At 37.0% G+C, this 22908-nt stretch overlaps 1 protein-coding gene and 1 pseudogene across 1 annotated transcript in view; one reads left to right on the top strand and one right to left on the bottom strand.

The window, feature by feature from the left end:
- Positions 1-15126, bottom strand: part of TEX11 (testis expressed 11) — a 265819-nt gene extending 250693 nt beyond the window's left edge. Inside the window, exon 1 of the mRNA XM_061137613.1 lies at positions 15120-15126. Coding sequence (XP_060993596.1) covers positions 15120-15126 — 7 coding nt within the window. The remainder of the gene's footprint in view (positions 1-15119) is intronic.
- LOC133053375 (small nucleolar RNA U3) lies at positions 5197-5287 on the top strand (annotated as a pseudogene).
- Positions 15127-22908: the final 7782 nt, after the last annotated feature.

Raw genomic sequence — 22908 nt, 5'->3', positions numbered from 1 at the left:
AAGAAATAATAAACTTTTAAAAAATAATAATAAGATAGAAAAATATATCTAGGAATTTCTCTGGAGCTGTTGTAGGCAGTGTGGGGTCATTTCAGTGTCAGATAATCCCTTGTTCCAGCTTGTACTTGTTCTCAAAGTCAACAGTTGCCCCTCAAATGCAGTCTCAGCGTAACTGCAGGATTTTAATCTGTTGCACCTGCCACTTCTGGGGCAGTTCCCCCTTCTTTTCTTTGCTTAGGTTGGCCTCCTCTGCTTGCAAGTCTCTTCAGTGTCTAATTTCTGCCCTGACATGAGCAGACAAAAGTGGTCACTTATTCAGATATACTTGCTCAGTTGTGCTATGGGAAGGGATACTGCAAACAAACATTGCTGAGATGTGTGGGGTGAATGTGCTCACAGTGGATGGACCACACGGGAGCTGCCACAGCCCAAGGTGGCATGCATTTCCCAGGTCCAAGCCACTGGAGCTAATCAGTGAATATAGTAAAATCACAGGATATAAAATTAATACACAGAAATCCCTTGTATTCCTGTATGCTAACAATGAAAAAAATCAGAAAGAGAAATTAAGGAAACAATACCATTCACCACTGCAATGAAAAGAATAAAATACTTAGGAATAAACTTCCCTAAAGAAACAAAAGACCTGTATACAGAAAACTATAAAACACTGATGAAAGAAATGAAAGATGACACAACAGATGGAGAAATACACCATGTTCTTGGATTCAAAGAATCAATATAGTGAAAATGAGTATACCACCCAAAGCAATCCACAGATTCAATGCAATCCCTATCAAACTACCAACAGTATTTTTCACAGAACTAGAACAAATATTTTCACAATTTGTATGGAAACACAAAAGTCCCCAAATAGCCAAAGCAATCTTGAGAAGAAAGAATGGAACTGGAGAAATCAACCTGCCTGACTTAAGACTATACTACAAAGCTACAATCATCAAGAAAGTATGATACTGGCACAAAGACAGAAATATAAATCAATGGACCAAAATAGAAAGTCCAGAGATAAATCCATGCACCTATGGACACCTTATCATTGACAAATGAGGCAAAAATATACAATGGAGAAAATACAGTCTCTTCAACAAGTGGTGCTGGGAAAACTGGTCAACTACGTGTAAAAGAATGAAAGAACACGTTCTAACATCATACACAAAAATAAACTCAAAATAGATTAAAGACCTAAATGTAAGACCAGAAATTATAAAACTCTTAGAGGAAAACATAGACAGAACATTCTCCAACATAAATCACAGCAAGATCCTCTATGACTCACCTGCCAGAGCAATGGAAATAAAAACAAAAATAAACAAATGGGATCTAGTTAAACTTAAAAGCTTTTGCACAATGAAGGAAACTATAAGCAAGGTAAAAAGACAGGCCTCGGAATGGGAGAAAATAATAGCAAAGGAAACAAATGACAAAAAATTATTCTCCAGAATATACAAGCAGCTCATGCAGCTCAGTATCAGAAAAAAGAACACCCCAATCAAAAAGTGGGCAAAAGACCTAAACAGACATTTCTCCAAAGAAGACATACAAATGGCTAATAAACACATGAAAAGATGTTCAACAATACTCAATCCAGAGAAATGCAAATCAAAACCAGAATAAGGTATCATCTCACACCAGTCAGAATGACCATCATCAAAAAGTCTACAACCAATAAATCCTGGAGAGGGTGTGGAGAAAAGGGAAGCATCTTACACTGTTGGTGGGAATGCAAACTGGTACAGCTACTATGGAGAACAGTGTGGAGATTCCTTAAAACACTGGTACTAGAGCTTGCCATACGACCCAGTAAACCCACTGCTGGGCATATGGAGGAAACCAGAATTGAAAGAGACACATGTACCCCAATGTTCATTGCAGCACTATTTACAATAGCTAGGACATGGAAGCAACCTAGATTCCATCAGCAGATGAATGGATAAAGAAGTTGTGGTACATATACTCAATGGGGTATTACGCAGCTATAAAAATGAAACACATTTGAGTCAGTTCTAATGAGGTGGATGAACCTGGAGCCTATTATATAGAATGAAGTAAGTCAGAAAGAGAAAGATAAATACAGTATATTAATGCATATATATGGAATTTAGAAAGATGGTATCAATGATCCTACATGCAGGGCAGCAAAGGAGACACAGATGTAAAGAACAGACTTTGGACTCAGTGGGAGAAGGCGAGAGTGGGATGAGTTGAGAGAATAACACTGAAACATGTACATTACCATATTTAAAATAGACGACCAGTGCAAGTTTGATGCATGAAGCAGGGTACCCAAAGCCAGGGCTCTGGGACAACCAAGAGAGATACAGTGGGGAGAGAAGAGGGAGGGAGTTTCAGGAGGAGGACACATGTATACCTATGGCCAATTCATGTTGATGTATTATGGCAAAAACCATCACAATATTGTAAAATACTTATCCTCCAATTAAAATAAATAAACTAATTTAAAACTAACTTTAAAAAAAGAAAAAACCAATATAAAACTTTTAAATTTGACTTCATTTTTTTTAATCCTAAGATATTTTATTAGAATACCAATTATAACTCCTAGTTACATAGTATATGAGACTGTGATTTTGACTTGTGAATGTTCTCTTAATGTTTTATATAATTCATTCTTTGTCAAAATAATCTGATCCTTTCAAAACGTATTTTCAGTGTCATTCAGTTGAGCAACTTGACTGACAGCAGCTGAGGCAATGACAGCACTGCAGTTCTTTAGGATAAAATGCAGTCAGCAAAGCTGAGTAATAGAGATCACATAGCTGAATAGTTGAGAGTTACACTATGAAGGAGAGACTTTCTTCTGGGAGAAGTTCAGAAAAAAGCTTCTATAAATACAGCCTATTCCTGAGATGTGAAGACAACATCCTGTATTAAGGTTATATCAAGCAAGATTGTACATTTTGAAAGAAAATGATTAAATTATCTTCCTGGCTACTGAAATAAACTATGATTTACAATATGATTTCAGTTAGTTTAAATGAGATTCATCCTAGTTAACGCTGGGGAGTCACTCTATTGAGGCAGCTGCGTTAATCTGTACCAATTAATTCTAATTAGGTAGACAGCATTTTAGGTACAGTATGGGGAAAATTTCTCTGTCCTTGAGGATGGGAGCTTCTGTTACAACATGGAAAAAAAATCTATCAACAGTCCTGCCAAGTCTCTCCCCATGACCTCCATCAACTCAACCAGTCATTCAAAAGCCAAAGCAGTTCAAAGACTTTCCAGGGATAAGATTTTACTCCAAATCACAATAATTATCTGCAAATGCTTCAGTGAGAAAAGGACGAAAAATGACAATAAAGTTAACATTTGCCTAGTGCTTTATATAGTTTCTCAGCTTTTTCATATGCATTCTCATTTAATCATCAATGTACTCTGTAAGGGAGATTATTTAAGAACTTTCTTCTTTTTTAATATTTATTTATTTGGCTGGGTCTTAGTTGCAGCACACAGACTCTCTAGTTGTGGTATACCAGTTCTCTAATTGCAGCATGCAGGCTTAGTTGCTCCTTGGCATGTAGGATCTTAGTTCCTTGTCCAAGGCTCAAACCCACATCCCCTGCACTGCAAAGTGGATTTTTAACCACTGGACCACTGGGGCAGTCCTGGAATATACTTTTATTTCATGAGATACAGGCACTGAGATTTAACAAAGCATAGTAACTTCTTAAAACTGACAGAAAGAGGAAGTAGTAAACTAGGACTTGAACTGAGGCTTTCTAACATGAAATCCTGTACTTTCCACTATACTAGGCCTATTGAGAAAGGCCTGAAAGAACTGACTTGCCAGGACTCTGAGACAACTAAAAAATAGTAAAGAGAGAATAAATGAGCCAACACTATTCAGAGTACTACACTTTAATTCTGTTGTGGGCTAAGAAAATCTCCCAGCAGAGACTGGTTTTAATGAGGACAGTCAAAATGTCCAAAATAGTGTCAAGGGGGCATGGCAAAAAAATTGGACAAACAGGTTAGTGATGGACAAAATCACACTGCAAATCATACTGCCTATATTATGGTCAGAGAGACAATCATTTTTCTTATGCAATGTTCCAGGAGGACCCAACTGATGAACTGGGTATGGCACAACAGAATCCAATCAGTAAATCATAATGCCTAAGTCACATGAAATTGCATGCACCATAGCTTTAAGAGAATTATTCACAGCAGTGTATTGTAGTTCTGAACAGAACCTTCATCCTTGAGAGCAACTAGGAAAGGATACAGGGCAGGCTAACTCCATGAAAATCATGACAGTCACAAATGATAAAGCTCAACAGGTGCCTAAAGTATACCTATAGCATGTTAAATATCAAATCTGATGGCCACTATGACTTCATTCCAAAACAACCTCTTCCCTACTTCATAATACTGTTATTCTTTCTTGCTCCAGACAGAACTGGCTCAGGGACTGGAGAAAACTTAAGCAGGTACATAAAATTTTAGAGGACAACTGGCTGGGGAGCAGGGAGGGTAAAAAGGCAAGAGATGACTAGATCATGCTAATCAAAAAAGGAATTTCCAACTTGCTTCTGGTGAGGAAATACATCCAGTCTCATCCAGGGCACTAAACTTTAGAGACTAAAGGGTAGAATTATACTTACTCTGAACAAACTATAGCAGTAGGAGGAATATCTCAAAAAGCCACAACTCAGTCCTTTCAATCAAATGCACATTGTATAAATGTTTCAATGAATTTGGTATTTTATTTCTTTCACACTCCTACAAAATGGAAGGTCAAAAACCAAACTTAACTTGCCAATTCATCCAATCCTACCCCTAAGTATCTGTATAGATTTACAAAGTCTCTGTATAAGTTTTACTATCATTACATCCTCTTACCCATTGTAGCTGAGCCCTGTTGCTCTTGACTGAGTCTTTTATTCAGGTGAGATCTGGTTTGTTTTAGTTACCAACGTACCAAAGGCTGTTTCTACCTAAGAACTTAATTAACTTTTGTGTACATAGTGTTAACAATGCACTAGGCACTGAAGACAGACTTATCTAAGCCACTTGCCCAGTAGATTCACATCTAAATCAGACCAGAAATAATAATACATGGAAAGGCTGGGGATGCAATAAGTAGACTATAACAACACAGCTGGAAGGTTAAAATGGGTTAGCTAAGCTGAGTGTATTAAAGCAACTCTTACCAAGACTATACTTTCAGGGATCATTTCTATAGTTTGTTACTACAGAAGTTTCTCTGATCGTGGAAAGCAACTCTTACCAAAGAGGTCTTTGAAGGAAGAAAAATGTCTAAGTTGATTCAACTGTCTCTTTGGTTTCTTATCTCTACACTATTGTAAACTACACACAATATACATAAAATAAAACTTGCCTGCAAAAGAGGTCAAATATTTAATGAAATCAAACGAATGATGGTTAATTTTCCATACAAGATATCTTTAGCCTTTCCATTCCTAACAGAATGGCCTAGTTATTTAGAGGATTGCTAAGCAAAATGTCATAAACAATTAAGCATCATATGAACTGCCTTTGATGGTGATGGAATAACACAGGAAAGTCTTATCTGAGCCCATGTGCATTTCCAAATCACCATGAGAAATACACAGTATCATCCCTGGTGACAGTATTGCATCTCTGTGGGCTATATGAATGAAATAGACATGTTTAATTCAATAAACATTTAATGATAATCAAGTATTTTGTTAAACAGACCAAGAATAATGTAAACAAAACACAGTTCCCTCCCCAAAGAGCTTAAACACATTTCCACTCAAGATAAGTGTATATACAGGTACCAACCAACCAGCTATTCAGAGCTGTAAGTCATCTTAAAATTCTAGTAACACACTCTAATTTTATAATTAAGTTATAATTTTATAATTAATTGACCTATCAATAATTGATTTTATAATTGATACAGAGAAGGTTAAGTGATAATTTTATAATTGATATATAAAGTCCAAGATAAAAGCTATTAGTAGCACAGCATGAACAAAATCCACAACTGTACTTCCTGCTTTGGCTGGTGTCTATGACTCCTTGTAAAATTTAATACAACAAACATTCATTGAATGCTTAATATTAGGCACATACTAAGCATCATCCTGTTGGGCTTCCCTTGTGGTTCAGCTGTTAAAGAATCCGCCTGCAATGCAGGAGACCTGGGTTCAATCCCTGGGTTGGGAAGATCCCCTGGAGAATGGAAAGGCTACCCACTCCAGTATTCTGGCCTGGAGAATTCCATGGACTGTATAGTCCATGTGATCACCAAGAGTCGGACACGACTGAGCAACTTTCACTTCACTCAAGCATCCTGTTAGGAATACAAAGATGAGTGAAACTCTACACTGTCAAGTACATCACACTGTTAAGAGAAATTAAAAGGAGAAAACTTACAATATGAAATAAGTGCTGTGAGTTCAAGATGCTATCGGAGTATAAAGGAAGAATTAAGTAACTACCCATTTGAGAGTTGGGATATAGGGATGGCAGGATAGACTTCACTGAGGTGCTATCTAAGGTGGGCCCGGAAGGATCACTTAGAGATTGCCAGGCAACATACCAAACGTAGGGAGAAATATACAGGTGTAGAAAGCTCAATGGGTTCAAATAATCATAAGCAATTATGTATGGCTAGAGAAAAAAGTAAAGAAAGGTTACAGAAAACACAATTAGAAAGGTATATAGGGACCAGAGCTTGAAACACATTGTATGGCATATTAACAAAATTCAATGCTGTTAGTTATACCATCTCTTTATTTCATAAACTATATTATTTCTACCTAATATGCATATGCCAGGTGACTCCAACAAGAGTATCAACAAGGTTTCTGCACAGGCCATACAGAAGCTGTGCTCATGACACACGGCACTCTCTTGGGACATATCTTAATAACTCTGTCATTCCTAATCTGAGGATCCTACTGTGGCATTTAAAGGAATGGGAACAAATAGTTCAGGGAGGCTTTCAAATGAATCAAGTCCTCTAAGATTCAATGAAAGTCAATTATCTTAAGTGAGTTCTCCTACTAAAATTTTCAGTCTAGATCTGCAGTCTAAAATATTTCAGTTATTTTGGATACTGATTATACACTGAAATAATATTTTAGATATGTGGGGCTAAAAACATGGCATCAAAATTATTACTGTATTATTTAAAATAACTACCTGTTTCTGCTTTTTAAATGTGGCAACTAGAAATTTTTAAATTACATTTGTTCAGTTCAGTCGTTCAGTCACGTCCGACTCTTTGTGACCCCATGGACTGCAGCACACCAGGCCTCCCTGAACATCACCAACTCCCGGAGTTTACTCAAATTCATGTCCATCAAGCCGGCAATGTGATCCAACCATCTCATCCCCTGTTGTCCCCTTCTCCTCCTGCCCTCAATCTTTCCCAGCATCAGGGTCTTTTCCAATGAGTCAGTTCTTCACATCAGGTGGCCAAAGTATTGGGAGCTTCAGCCTCAACATGAGTCCTTCAAAATTTGAATATTCAGCTACCAATGACATTTGTAGCTCACACTATATTTCTATTGGACAGGGCTGGTCTAAAGTATATACTGTCATTGTCTTCTGAAGATTTAATGATACGAATTGTTAATATCTATCAATACTTCTTTAACAGTCATCACAGATTTAACAGAAAAAAAGTAAAATTTGGATATGTTAATAGACCTCAAGGATGTTTATATTATAGCAAACATAAAGATGTTAGAAATTTAGAAAAAGGAGAATTGTCTCCAAATTAATAACAGGAAAGGGAAAGCTTGATAAAGTTGCCATTCTTTAAGAAGAAATAACCCTCATATTGAGAAGGACAATTGGGCTAAATTATCTTGGTACAACTATTCAACAACACAAACTTTTTGCTATTCCCATGTTAAGTCAACTTCTATTGTATATGGTCCTGGTGCTTGTCAAAATGAGGAACTTTTTCTTTCTGAATCAAGCAGGATCATTTCAGGAACTCCCCTCAGCCCAGTTGTTGTTTCTTAAGTTAAGAATTTAGACCTTTTAAAACCTGTCTTTCAAAAAGGAAATATTCTAGAAAAACTGTTGAAACCTGGTTAAAACACACTTTTTTTTTTTATTAGTTGGAGGCTAATTACTTCACAACATTTCAGTGGGTTTTGTCATACATTGATATGAATCAGCCATAGATTTACACGTATTCCCCATCCCGATCCCCCCTCCCACCTCCCTCTCCACCTGATTCCTCTGGGTCTTCCCAGTGCACCAGGCCCGAGCACTTGTCTCATGCATCCCACCTGGGCTGGTGATCTGTTTCACCATAGATAGTATACATGCTGTTCTTTTGAAACATCCCACCCTCACCTTCTCCCACAGAGTTCAAAATCTGTTCTGTACTTCTGTGTCTCTTTTTCTGTTTTGCATATAGGGTTGTCATTACCATTTTTCTAAATTCCATATATATGAAAACACACTTTTTAATCTCAACAAATCCACTTCTAGATAATTTCCTCAAGAGAAATGAAAACTTAAATCACTTAAAACATATACATGAATATTCACAGTAATCTTATTCATAATAGTCAAAAATATCCATTAGCTGATGAAGAGATAAATTGTGGTCCAGTCATTAAGTAGAATGCTACTAAGCAATAAAAAGGGATTAACTACTGATATATGAAATAGTATCAATGACTTTCAAAACAATTATGCTTAGTAAAAGACACCACAGAAATAAAGAGTACATACAGTATGATTTCATTTATAATCTGCAGTGAAAGAAGTTACAACAGTGGCTGTCTGGGATAGAGGGTGGGGAGTAGATTGACAGCAAAGGAGTATGACTGATAGAATTTTCTGAGATGAAAATATTCTGTGTCTTTAGATGTACAGAACAGAATTTTGGACTCTGTGGGAGAAGGCGAGGGTGGGATGTTTTGAGAGAACAGCATTGAAACATGTATATTATCTAGGGTGAAACAGATCACCAGCCCAGGCTGGATGCATGGGACAAGTGCTCGGGCCTGGGGCACTGGGAAGACCCAGAGGAATCGGGATGGGGAATACATGTAAATCCATGGCTGATTCATGTCAATGTATGACAAAAACCACTACAATATTGTAAAGTAATTAGCCTCCAACTAATAAAAATAAATGAAAAAAAAAAAGAATAAAACAATAAAAAGAAATATGATCATGCAAAAAAATAAATAAATAAACACTATTAAACCAAAAAAAAAAGAAAATATTCTGTGTCTTGATTGTAATGGTGGCTACACAGGTTACATTTGCAAAAAAAAAAAAACACCAAAACACATCAACCTATACACTTAACATGTGAATTTTATTGCATGTAAATGACACCTCAGTAAAGTTAATTCCTAAGAAAGAAAGAATAGGAAAAGAAAAATGAAAGGCAAACGGGAGGAGACAGAAAAAAAGAGCGAGTACTACAGAAATGAAATCCTTGCAAGCTGTAGGTCAGGAGCAGGATAGCATAGTGTGGCATTAAACTTTGTTCAATACCAAGAAGGCAGTTCAAAGGTAAACAGGAGGTTCATCCAATTTAACCACCCTCACCCATTTCCTTCATCCTTCTCCCCCAAAATTGTAACTATGTAAGGTGATAGATGCCTTAAACAACATTATTGTGGTAATCACTTTGCAATACATACACATATAAAAATCACTATGCTATACATCTTAAACTTACACAATATTATATGTCAATTATATCTCAATAAAGCTGAGGAGAAAGGTGAATAGGAGGAATTGGTAACAGAAGTTCATATACAGAGAGCCTCAAGAGGCCTTCAAAAAGATGAATCAAAATTCTAAATCTAGAGTTAAAGCCAAGTACAGAATAAGACAGTGGCCAGGCTTTGGAAACAACAGAAAATCTGGCAGGTTGAATAAGCATACTCAAGAGTACTAGAGCTCATCAATGAATTTGGTAAAGTTGCAGGATACAAAATGAATATACAGAAATCTCTTACATTCCTATACACTAACAACAAAAGATCAGAAAGAGAAATTAAGGAAACAATTCCATTTATTATCACATCAAAAGAAAAAATACCTTGGAATTAACCTATCTATGGAGGCAAAAGACCTCAACTCACAAATCTATAAGATACTGATGAAATCAAAGATAACACAAACAGATTGAAAGATTTATCATGTTCTTGGATTGGAAGAATCAGTATTGTGAAAATGACTATATTACCCAAAGTAATCTACAGATTCAATATAATCCCTATCAAATTAGCAATGCCAGTTTTTCACAGAACTAGAACCAAAAATTTTTACATTTTGTATAGAAACACTAAAGACCCAGAAAACCCAAAGCAATCCTAAGAAAGAAAAACAGAGCAGGAGGAATCAGGTTCCCTGACTTCAGACTTATACTACAAAGTTTATAGTAATCAAAACAATGTGGTACTAGCATAAAAACAAATACAGATCAATAGAAAAGGATATAAAGTCCAGAGATAAACCCACACACCTACAATCACCTAATCTATGACAAGGGAGGCAAGAAGATACAATGGAAAAAAAGAACCTGGGACTTCCCTTCTGGCCAAGTGGTTAAGACTCTGAGCTCCCAATGCAGGGGGCCCAGGTTCGATCCCTAGTCAGGGAACTAGATCCCACATGCTGCAACTAAGACCTGGTACAGCCAAATAAATGAATAAATATTAAAAAAAAAAAAAGAACCTCATCAATAAGTAATGCTGGGAAAACTGGACAGCTACATAAGAAAATGAAATCAGAAAACTCTCTAATACCATACATAAAATAGATTAAAAGACCTAAATGTAAGACCAGATACTCTAAACCTCTTAGAGGAAAAGGTAGAACACTCTCTAACATAAACCACAGAATGATTTTTTTTGATCCATTTCCTAGAGTAATGAAAATAAGAACAAAAATAAACAAATGGGACCTAATTAAACTTAAAAGCTTTTGCGCAGCAAGGACTTACGTGGCAGTCCAATGGTTAAGATTCTGTGCTTTCAATGCAGGGAGTGTGGGTTCAATCCCTAGTCAGAGAACTAAAGATCCCATATGCTGCAGAGCAGCCAAAAAAAAGGAATCCATAAACAAAATAAAAAGACAACACATAGAATGGGAGAAAATATTTGCAAACAAAGTGACCAATAAGGATTACTCTCTAAAATACACAAACAGCTCATGTAGCTCAGTATCAAAGAAACAAACAACCCAAGTCAAAAACTGGACAGAAGACCTAAACAGACATTTCTCCAAATACAGAGGCCAAGAGGCACATGAAAAGATGCTCAACATCACTGATTATTCGAGAAATGCAAATCAAAACTACAATGAGGTATCACTTCACACAAGTCAGAATGGCCATCATCAAAAAATCTACAAACATTAAATTCTGGACAGGGTATGGAGAAAAGGGAACCCTTCTACACTGTTGGTGGGAATGTAAATTGGTACAGTCACTATGGAAAACAGCATGGAGGTTCCTTAAAAAGCCAAATACAGAGCTACCATATGACCCAACAATCCCACTCATGGACATATACCTGGAGAAAACCATAATTTGAAAAGATACATGTGCCCCAATGTTCACAACAGCACTAGTTACAATACCCAGGTCATGGAAGCAACCTAAATGTCCATCAAAGGAGGAATGTGGTTATACACACACAAACAGAAATAAAATCCAAAAAACAAAACAAAATAATTTCATCTGCAGCAAAATGGATGGACCTAGAGATTGTCACACTGAGTGAAGTCAGACAGAAAAAGATAAATATATGATATTGCTTATATGTAGAATCTAAAAAAATGGTACAAATGAACCTATTTGCAAAACAGCAATAGAAAAAAAAAAAAAAACAGCAATAGAGTCACAGATGTAGAAAACAGACTTTTAGTTACCAAGGGGGAAAGAGAGGGGAGGGATAAACTGGGAGACTGGGATTAACAGATACACACTACTTTATATAAAACAGATAACTAAAGAATCTACTATATAGCACAGGAAATGCTACTCAATACTCTGCAGTGACCTATATGGGAATAGAATCTAAAAAAGAGTAGATACATATGCATGTATAACTGATTCACTTTGCTATAGGCAGAAACTAGCACAACATTATAAATCAACTATACTCTAATAAAAATTAATTCAAAAAAATAAATACTTTTTTAAAAAGCATACTTAGAGCTTGCTGCCTAATGAATTAATGTCAGTCTTAAGTTTTTAATAACATAGCATTCTGCCCTTGGCTCTACTCTATTTAACAATTTCATCAATGATTTGCATGAAGAAGTTGAGAGAGAAACAGACACGAAGTAAGAGACAAGATATAATCAGGAACAAAAATTAAATCCCCAATTACAGAATGACATTAATGTAAGAAACAAAAAGTCCTGCATTTAAGTCTCTGAAACTAACTCTACCAATATATGACAGTCAAGATGTAGCTTAATATAAGTATGTATTAAAAAAAAGACTGAGGGTCTTCTGGGGACCAAAAGCTTAAAATGAGTCATTAGTATGGTGTGATTGCCAGCTCCCAAAAAAAGGAAAAAAAAAAATCAATCTTAGCTTTAACAGTATCTAAAGACAACAATGATCATTTCTAAATCTAAAGCAAAAGGTTATTTTGAGCTTATTATACTGAACCGAGAGAACTGTGTTCTGTTCTGTGTACCATACTTTAAGGAATAACATGAAAAGAATAGAGCATGTTCAAACGACAGCACACAAAATGATGAGAGGACTAGAATCCATGTAATATGAGGAATGACTAAAAGAACTAAAAATGCTGAGTCTGAAGAAGAGACTTTCCAGGGACAGAAGTATCTTCAAATAGTTGAAGAGCTGACATGCAGAAAAGGAGTCATAATTATTTAGACACAATGAGTATAATATAGACCAATTTCTGTTCCTTTTTGACCTTGAAATTGACTGGAATTGTTGATACAAAAAGACAGTTGCTATGTCAACTCTCCCTGAGAAGAAAATAAGCTAAGCCATCAAGTGGCCTTTTGTGATCCATTTTTACAAAACTTGACTAAAAAGGTTATGTACACAGAAGATAAAACTTAAATGGACAATAAATCTATGAAAATATACCCAACTTCGCTACTTAACAGATATGCAAATTAAAACATCCATGTAATATGATAACATTAGAGCAAATGGAACTGGCTGAGGAGTATCTAAGAATTCTCTATACTCTCTCTGTAACTACTCTGTAAATCTAAAACTGTCCTAAAATAAAATGCTACTTAAAAACACCACCACCCTTCAAACATGTAAAATTTTTTAAGTCTGATAAAAGCAAATATTAGAAAGAATAATAGGGAAAGAGAAAGGAAGAGGCAGTATAAATTGTTCAAATTACTTTTGACAATGCTTTGGCAATATTTGTTAAGTTAAAGATGCTTATAGCATTTCACCCAACAGTTCAAGTTCTTAATTACAATCCAGAGTAGCACTGCCACTATAGGGTAGCCACTAGCCGTATGAGACTATTGAGCACTTGAAATGTGGCAAGTCCAAAATGAGATATGCTTTAAGTATAAAACACATACTAGACTTCAATGATTTTGAATAGAAAAGAAAAAGAATGTAAACTATTTCATTAATAATTTTTATATTGATTACATGTTGAAATGATAACATTTTGGATATACTGAGCTGAATAATTTGTATTGTTAAAATTAATTTCATCTGTTTAAGCTTTTTTAATGTGGTACAAAAAATACAAAATTCTTTACATTTGCACTATGTTTCAACTGTACAGCACTGCCCTAGAGCTTCATCCACTAGTGTTCAAGAAATAAATTTAATGAATCATAACCAACATTTACATTTTCAAAAGAAAAAGCATAGAATAGAAAATACCATTCAAAAAGCATAGAACAGAAAATATTACATACACATGCACTGTATGTATTAAGGGTAAAATGATTTCATTAAACTTTTGATACAGTTTTTATATACCAAGACGTGATGGAAATATGTGATGGAAAATATATTTCCTTTCCATAGGTGGTGGTGATAGTCAAAAATGTTTGAAAGCTCCTGATAAGCTCTTCAAAACACAATGTTGTAATGCTGTTGAGATTAGATAAATAAATTGTGTTACACTTATAGTCAGTGTAATATTACTAATAAGCAGTGTAAATAAATGAACTAGAGCTAAAATATCTGTATGGGTAAATATCCAAAAAAAAAAAGTTGCAGGAAAAAATCATACAAAATGATATAATTTAAAAGATGAAAAAAAAAAGGCACCTTAATCTTTTAGAGAGCATCCCTGGGAGCTCAGATGGTAAAGAATCCACCTGCAAGGCAGGAGACCTGGGTTCGATCCCTAGGTTGGGAAGATCCCCTAGAGGAGGGTATTGCAACCCACTCCAATATTCTTGCCCAGAGAATTCCCATGGACAGAGGAGCCTGGCAGGCTACAGTCCATGTGGTTGCAAAGAGTCAGACAAAACCGAGCGACTAAGCACAATCTTTTAGAAGTATGTGGCAAAATGTGAAGATTCAACAGAACTTAGTGTTAGTTTTACAGGTCTTCATTATATTCTTCTTCTTAAACTTTTCTGTGTGCTTCAAATATTTATGTAAATACCAGGTCTCAAATACAATATATTTAAAAGTAATAATCCCTACTCAATGCTTTTTTTTTTTTCCTACTCAATGCTTTTAATCCTTAAAATCAAAGTGAAACTCACTCAGTCGTGTCCAACTCTTTGTGACCCCATGGACTATATAGTCCATGGAATTCTCCAGGCCAGAACACTGGAGTGGGTAGCCGTTCCTGTCTCCAGGGGATCTTCCCAACCCAGGGGTCGAACCAAGGTCTCCCAAGTTGCCTGCGGATTCTTTACCAGCTGAGCCACAAGAGAAGCCCTAAAATAGCATATCCTAAATAAAAACTTAAGGTAAGTGGTAGCGGGCTTTGTTGTTGCTGTAAAATGATAAGCATTAACAAAATACTGACCTAAACTTTTTAAAATCACAGATTTGTAGCCAATCTGGTTATGACATATTTCATTATTATATGAACGTGAATGCAAATGTACCATGGGTCTAATCATGTCCCCCCAAAAAAGAAATACGGTACACTCTCCCATACCTGGCATGGTTGCGGAATCTGGTTTTCTAGTCAATTAAACTGCTTTCTTAACTAAGAATTCCCGCAAATATCATCCACTGAGTACCAATTTTCAAAAGAATTAAGATACAACAAAATGCACTTAAACCTAATGCTACACAGGATATAATTTATTTTTCACTGATGATTATGGACAGGCACTTTAGGATCTAGCAGTAATTTTTTTAATATCCTTTTAACACAGATTTCTATTTCAGATTAAACCAGTGTTACTACACACACACAAAAATCCCAAGAAAATAAGCTATAAATTGAGTTCTATTTCCCTAAGATAGTTTATAAAAGGATTCCAGTGTCTTAAGCATTAACATTGTTTTCCAATATGTAAATGAGAAAACTTGGAGCTATGGATACTCCAAAGAGACAAAATTAGAAAACAAAATACATTCAGAAGATCTCAGAAAAGGCAGCAAACAGTTAAACATTTTCTTTACTATTTTGACATTTTCTAGTGTAAAGCTAGATACCTTTAAAGCCCAGGGAATGAAAATCACCGTTGTCCATTTTGGAATCTCTGGCTCAGGCCTACGAAATAAGAAAATATTTTAATATTCTGTCCTTTATTCTCCAGCTTCTCAATAAATTTATTTTCAAATTTTTCCTGTCAGTTCTGTTCCGAAAGAAAAAATGCTGAGGAAATTTTTAAACCCAGAAAAAGCAGTTAATGAAGGCCAGGGTCAAGCTCCTGTGACGTGAACTCGGCTTAGAGAAAATTTTCATCTCGAGTCTTAAGACAATCTGCCCCGCAACACAAAAACCGCCCCCGGGCTCGGGCTACCCTGTGATTGGTCTGTCTGCTTGTCGCCTCCTCTAATTGCTTCAAAATCTCCTCCCCTGCCGCTCTACCTTCAAACCATCCAATCACTGACCGTCCATTTTCCCGCTCTCTACAGACCCAGCAGCGCCTCAGCTCCCTGCCCCCAACAGTCACTAACTATGCAGCTTCAACCGAATTTTAAGTCCTTCACCTCCAAACTACAATAAATATCTCCCACTTTCGGTGGCCCCACACCACTGTCCATACTTCATCCATGTCCCCAAACCCTGCCTTTTGCCCACCTTCCTTCACCCGAGAGTCAGTTCCATAGTTCAAAATCACTGCCTCAGAACCACTTTAAAAAGTATTTGCCTATGGCCGATTCATGTTAATGTCTGGCAGAAGCCATCACCATATTGTAAAGTAATTATCCTCTGATTAAAATATATATATTTTTTAAGTGGTAACCTAACGGCAGCATCTCCTCGCTAATTAGAAACCACCCCCACCCCCAAAAAAAAAAAAAAAGAAACCACCCAACTAACCTGTACCTGACCCTCCTCTAGCACTTCCGACCAAAAAATCACTCACATCAGCCGACACAGCCAATGCCACCTCGCTCCTCTGCAAACCGAGTCCGCAGTCGTCGTCGTTGTCGTCGTCGTCGTTGTCGACGACGAAGAAGAGAATGCCGCAGAGGATGCCGGACTGATGACGCCAGACGACGCCGAATGACGCTGGACGCTAAGAAAGCTCCTCCCCCAATAGTGACGTAAATCAAAGCCCCCCCCCCCCCCCCACCGTCGCAAAGCCGTCGCAGAGCTGTTCAGATGCAGAGCCTGAGGTTCCAGGCACAGTCTGTACATGAAGTTCTGGCGATGCAGTTCAGAGGGCTGCGTGAGAATCACTGAGAGTGAGGGAGTATAGTGTAATACTAAAACATCCTGCAGTTACTATGGGAAGAGTGCAGATGATGAGGGTTACAGGAAAGAGGAGAGCAGGTCTTCAAAAGAAAAAAAAAAGGGAGGGAGGGAGGGAGGAAAGAAAAGTAAGTAAAATAAACAATGTTGCCCACTGACATTCAAGAGTAGCATAAGGTCAGAAATATCAGAAGTTGAGGAGGCTGAAAAACCCTGAGTTCCAAGATATGTTTCTGCTGCCCTGCCCTTGTCAAGTCTTAAGAAAAATACCCAATGACTCCCCTGCAGATTCACAGCAAGGGCAAGGGACCTACCCAACTCCAAACAAATGATTTCATTGATGGTGTGGAATATATATATATGAATATGTTTGATTCCAGCTAAATATATGAGTGATGTTTGCAAGCAAGGAGTTGGCCTCTGCTGAAATCTCCACTCAGAGACAGCAGTGTTAAGATATGATATCTCTGGAGAAGGAAATGGCAACCCACTCCAGTATTCTTGCCTGGAAAAGTCCATGGACAGAGGAGTCTGGCAGGCTGAAGTCCATGGGATTACATGACTGAGCATGTGTGCACAAGGGTGGAGGGAGATGGGTTGGTAGCAATAAAGTGGTAGAACTATAAAAAAAAAAAAGATATGATATCTCCATATTTGGAGACACCCCATATCAAAACATTAACAAGCCTCCCACCTCTTGCCTCACATACCCCTCTTTTAAGCCCTGTGCACCTCAGTCAAGCCAGATGTGGAGCTGGCTAACAAGATGAAGAGAAGAGATTATGGCTTCAAATCTGGAAACACTAACAGAGCTTCCTCATGACCCTGAGAGTCTCATATTCAGTCATTATTTACTATGGAAAAGATGAGATTTCTAAAAATAATTTCTTTTCCCTCTTTTTTCTCCATCTAAATTTTCTCCATCTAAATCACATAGTATCATGAAGAAAAGGGGGAAAACAGGAAGTACTGCTGTTAAATACTTTTCTTTTGGATCCTCCTCTATATACCTCTGTATATACCCTGGTATATAATTCACAACCCTAGATTGCTAAATTAGGGGAAGAAATATGGTAGAAAAAGGCAGTGTGTGTGTGTGTGTGTGTGTGTGTGTGTGTGTGTGTGTTCAGCTGCTTAGTTGTGTCCAACTCTGTGACCCCATGGACTGTAGCCTACCAGGCTCCTCTGTCCACGGGGATTTTCCAAACAAGAATATTAGTGTGGTATCTCCTCCTCCAGGGGATTTTCCTGACCGAGGGATCTAACCTGCATCTCCTGCATTGGCAGGTGGATTCTTTACCACTCGAGCCACCTGGAAAGCCCAAAGGCAGTAGAGTATCCCATAATTGACTGAATCTTTATGCACTACATACTGTGTGACCTGGAGCTAGCTACTTAGAATCTCAGAACCTCAATTTCTCCATCTGTAAGATGGGAATAAAAGTCATTCTAGGCTTCTGGTTCAATGGAATAGTGTGCATATTAACATCTAAAACAGTGGCTGGCATATGGTAGGTACTTATCAAATGTAAGTTCCCTTTGTAATTCCCTATTTCCTGGTTGGCAGTTAAAAGCTCCCAACTTCCATCATCCCACCCAAGCTCCTGGCTGTAGCATAACTCCTTTGTTCATGGATGAACAAATGAACAAACAGGACAATAATGAGACCTCAGTTCTCAAGCCTATAGAGGTCCTTTGAGAGCTCTTAGTTTCTAATAATGTCTGTAGTAGAATGGCTATTATATTATCCAAGATTATATAAGGCATCCAGGAATCAAGTGACTCAATTGATCAATACTGACTGCAAACATGACTCCAAAGTCAGGTCTACTTACTGAGCTGACACTGCTGCATTGAAAGGGCCAGTGAAAAAAGGAAAATATGCAGAAAGGTGAAAAACCATTATGTTGTATGGGTATCTCCAATGTTTTTGTTTTTGGTCTCGATAGCCTCTTTAGATGTTACAAGTAAGTGAGGATTAAGAGACAGAAAAAAAGTAAAAGAGAGAGAGCAGAGGAAAGGAGATAAAAGAAGCTGGTGCATGTTGAGGACATGCAAGAGTGAGCAGTGAAATACCATTAAGCAGCACTCAACTTGCTGTAAATTGTCTTCCCTTTCCCCTAGCATAAACTATAAATTTTCCACTCCAACCCTTTAACAAATTAGTACAGAAATAGTGAGATAGTACATAAGGCAGGTGAACAGCTTGGACTCTAATGAGAGCTTATTAAGACTCTCATTAATAGAGTGGATTAAAAGAGAATAAGCAACTGAGAATACAAATTAGTTAATAAGCATTACACCTTGTCAAAAGAAGAAAAAGACCTCTAGAATATGTAAGTATAGGTTGGAAAATTCCAAAAACAAATTAATAATGAAGCAAGGAATGGGCTTATTCTACTAGATATTAAAACTACCATAAATAAAATTGTATGGTAATAGTGCATGCAGAGAAATGGAACAAAATAGAGTCCAAAAACAGGTCCAAGTATATATAGAAAGGATTCAAATCAGTGGAGAAAAGAGCTAGTCAGGAAAAAGTATTGAAGTGAGATAGCCATTTTAAAAAATAATAAAACCAAATCCCTGACTTACTTCATATACCAAAATGAATTCTGAATTAATCAAAGGCTAAATTGAATCATAAAACTTCTAAAGGAAGTTTGAGTGAATATTTTATAAACACAACAAGATTTAAACATGATCTGAAACCAGAATCAAAATGGAAAAATGATAAGTTTTACCACATAAAAATTAAAATCTTCCTAATGGTACAAGGTTGAAAGACAAACCACAGATTAGAAAAAGGTACTTTCAACATATGTAATAGATAAACAGTTAACATATCTAACATAAGAGCTCTTAAAGTTAAAAGAAACAAATGTTCTAGCACATAAATCAGCAAAGGACATGATCAGACAATTTGCACAGGAAGAAATATAAATAGCCAATAAACACATGAAGAGATATTCAGCTTCACCAGTAATCACAGAAATGCAAATAAAGCAAGTGAATTTTTTTTCATTTATCAGATTGGCAAAGGTTAAAAAGATTAGCAAAATTTCAAACTGATAAGATGTACAAAAGACCCACTCTTGTGCACTCTTGGTAAGAGTACAAATGGGTATCAAAATCTTAAAAGTGGGGGCTTCCCTGGTGGTCCAGTGGCTGAGACTCCCATGTTCCCAATTCCAGAGGTTTCAGGTTCAATCCCTGGTTGGAGAACTAAGATCCCATATGCCACAACTAAGACCAAGCACAGCCAAATAAATAAATGACTATATCTTTAAAAAATCTTAGAATGTATATACCCTGTTTCACAACAATTCCTCTTCTAGGAATTTTCCTAGAGAAGAAATTGGAAGATTCTGCAAAGATAGATTAACAGAAATGTTCACTGACACATTGTAAATCTCTTAAATGTTCACCTAGTTGAATCTGGCAGAGAAGGCAATGGCACCCCACTCCAGTACTCTTGCCTGGAAAATCCCATGGACGGAGGAGCCTGGTGGGCTGCAGTCCATGGGGTCACTTAGAGTGTGACATGACTGAGCAACTTCACTTCCACTTTTCACTTTCATGCAGTGGAAAAGGAAATGGCAACCCACTCCAGTGTTCTTGCCTGGAGAATCCCAGGGACGGGGGAGCTTGAGGGGCTGCCATCTATGGGGTCGCAGAGTTGTGTGGACACGACTGAAGCGACTTAGCAGCAGCAGCAGCAGTTGAATCTGGACTATTTATACAGCCTAGTATACATTAATACCATATAGTGGAATACTTATACAGCCTTTAAAGACACTGCTGAGAAAACAACCTAAATGTATAAGACGGGAAATGCCTGTATCCTACCATTGAATTTTAAAAAGAAAGAAGTTACTAACTGCTCAAAAAGGTGTAATTTTATAGATTTGAATAACTACACAAACTATTATACAGGGAGTTCCCTGGTGGTCCAGTAGTTAGGACTTAGCACTTTCATTGCAGTGGCCCCAGGTTCTGTCGCTAGTCAGAGAACTAAGATCTCACAAGCCATGTGGTGTGGCAAAAAAAAATACCTACTATACGTACAATAGATATGCAACAAAGATTTACTGTATAGCACAGGGAATTATACCCAATGTCTTGCAATAACCTATAAATGGAAAAGAATCTGTAACAAAGCTGAATCACTATGCTGAACACCTGAAACTAACACAATCGTAAATCAAGTATATGTGTGTGTAGCTGCTAAATCGTGTCCAACTTTTTGTAACCCCATGGACTGTAGCCCGCCAGGCTCCTCTGTCCATGGGATTCTCCAGGCAAGAATACTGGAATGGGTTGCCGTGCCCTCCTCCAGGGAATCTTCCCAACCCAGGGATCGAACCTCGGTCTTGGGCATCTCCTGCATTGGCAGGTGGGTTCTTTACCAGCTGAGCCACAAGGGAAGCCTTAAATAAAAATAAATAAATATAAAAAAAATAATAAATATACTATTCGAATGGCTTCTGTCTGAGTATGAATGGGAAGAGACATACATGGCTACAGGGACCAACCAATGCCACTAATACGTAAATTGATAAAAGAAAACAGTTCACAGAAAGATAAACACTTATGTATGCATATTTTAACAAAAATGTGTGGAAGAGTATTTACCAAAATATTAATGTTTATCTTTGAGTGTTAGGATTTGGGATTCTTTATATCTTTCAGTTTTTCAGTGTCCTATAATGAACACATTTTTATCATTGGGGGAAAAAAAAGAAAAGCTATTTCCATTTTTTAAAACCCACAGGAAGATGAGGACGTTTTTATCTGATGGGCATGTGTTTTTGCAATAAAGTATGAGACAAAGTCAACAGCAGAGAGTAGGAGGGAGAGATCTAAAGAACATGAATAAGGTAAGAAATAGTTGTTTCAGAGAGCAGGGGAATCAGAGAGAAAAAGAGGATTTCCAGCACAGCTGAGGGCCTGGTCAAGCTTGATCGTTAACCCACCCACCTGTGTGATTGTCAACAATCTTGAACTACAGAGGTGAAAGTATGAAAAAGATGTTTGGATTCCTCTGGGTGGGTTAGAGAATACTCTGGAGCATTGCCTAGTGAGATAAAGATATTCACAAGAATGATAATGATAATAAATTCAGAAATGTAAGTGGAAAAGAGAATAAGCAAAGATTGGAGGAAACTGATAAAAAAGAAAGTATATAAGGTTATTATCAGGAGAGTTGGGGAGTAGCGAATTGGAGGATTCATGAGGTCAGAATTGTGGCAGTGGGGTTACTTGGGCAAATGAGCTATAACTTGAGAAGATGTATACAGAAAATTTGATTTAAGTATCTGAGGTGTAATTCACTGAAACAAATCACAGACCCACTCTCACCTTCGCTTATTATAACACTAATCCACACACTTATTGTCCTTTAGTTGCAGGTCCTGGAATTAACTGAGTTCAAGAGTGACTGGAATCTACCTCTCCTTTCTTTATCCACTTCAGTACTTCAAAATCCTAGGCTCTGGGCAAACAGAATTATAAACTTTTCCATCTTCTTGCCTTTGGCACAACGTTCCCTCCTCCTGAAATGCTCTCCCATCATATCTGAAATTACATATTTTACCCATTCTTTAAACCAGTTTAAAAGCTTCAACCTCCAGGAAGATTTCACAGAACTCCCTCATGTGACTGGTACTTCATGCATACCTCTCTTACGATACTTATTTCGCACTTTGTGTCTATAATTATTTGGGGCAATTTTATCTCTGATTCTTTGAAGAGATTGATTGGACCATGCTGAAAGAAATTTTCTACTCCAGCTTCAAGCATACCATCCTACAGAGATTATTCACTGTGTTAACTGTTTCCAAAATATGGTGTATGCCATTATTTTAGGTGATGCACAGCCAAGCATTTTTTAATAGTTGGATATTTTAATGTATTTTAGAAAAATTCTATTTTCCACTTATAAGAGTGGTAAAATGCTTTCTTTTTTAATTAATTTATTTATTTTTTGGCCATCCTGGGTCTTGGTTGCTGCACACAGGCTTTCTCTAGTTTCAGCAAGTGGGGGCTACTCTCTTGTTCCAGTGGGTGGGCT

Source organism: Dama dama, chromosome X (genome assembly GCF_033118175.1).
Source record: "Dama dama isolate Ldn47 chromosome X, ASM3311817v1, whole genome shotgun sequence".
Classification (NCBI taxonomy): domain Eukaryota; kingdom Metazoa; phylum Chordata; class Mammalia; order Artiodactyla; family Cervidae; genus Dama; species Dama dama.
Note: the sequence above shows the minus strand (reverse complement) of the source record. Positions and strands in the feature narration are given on the sequence as shown.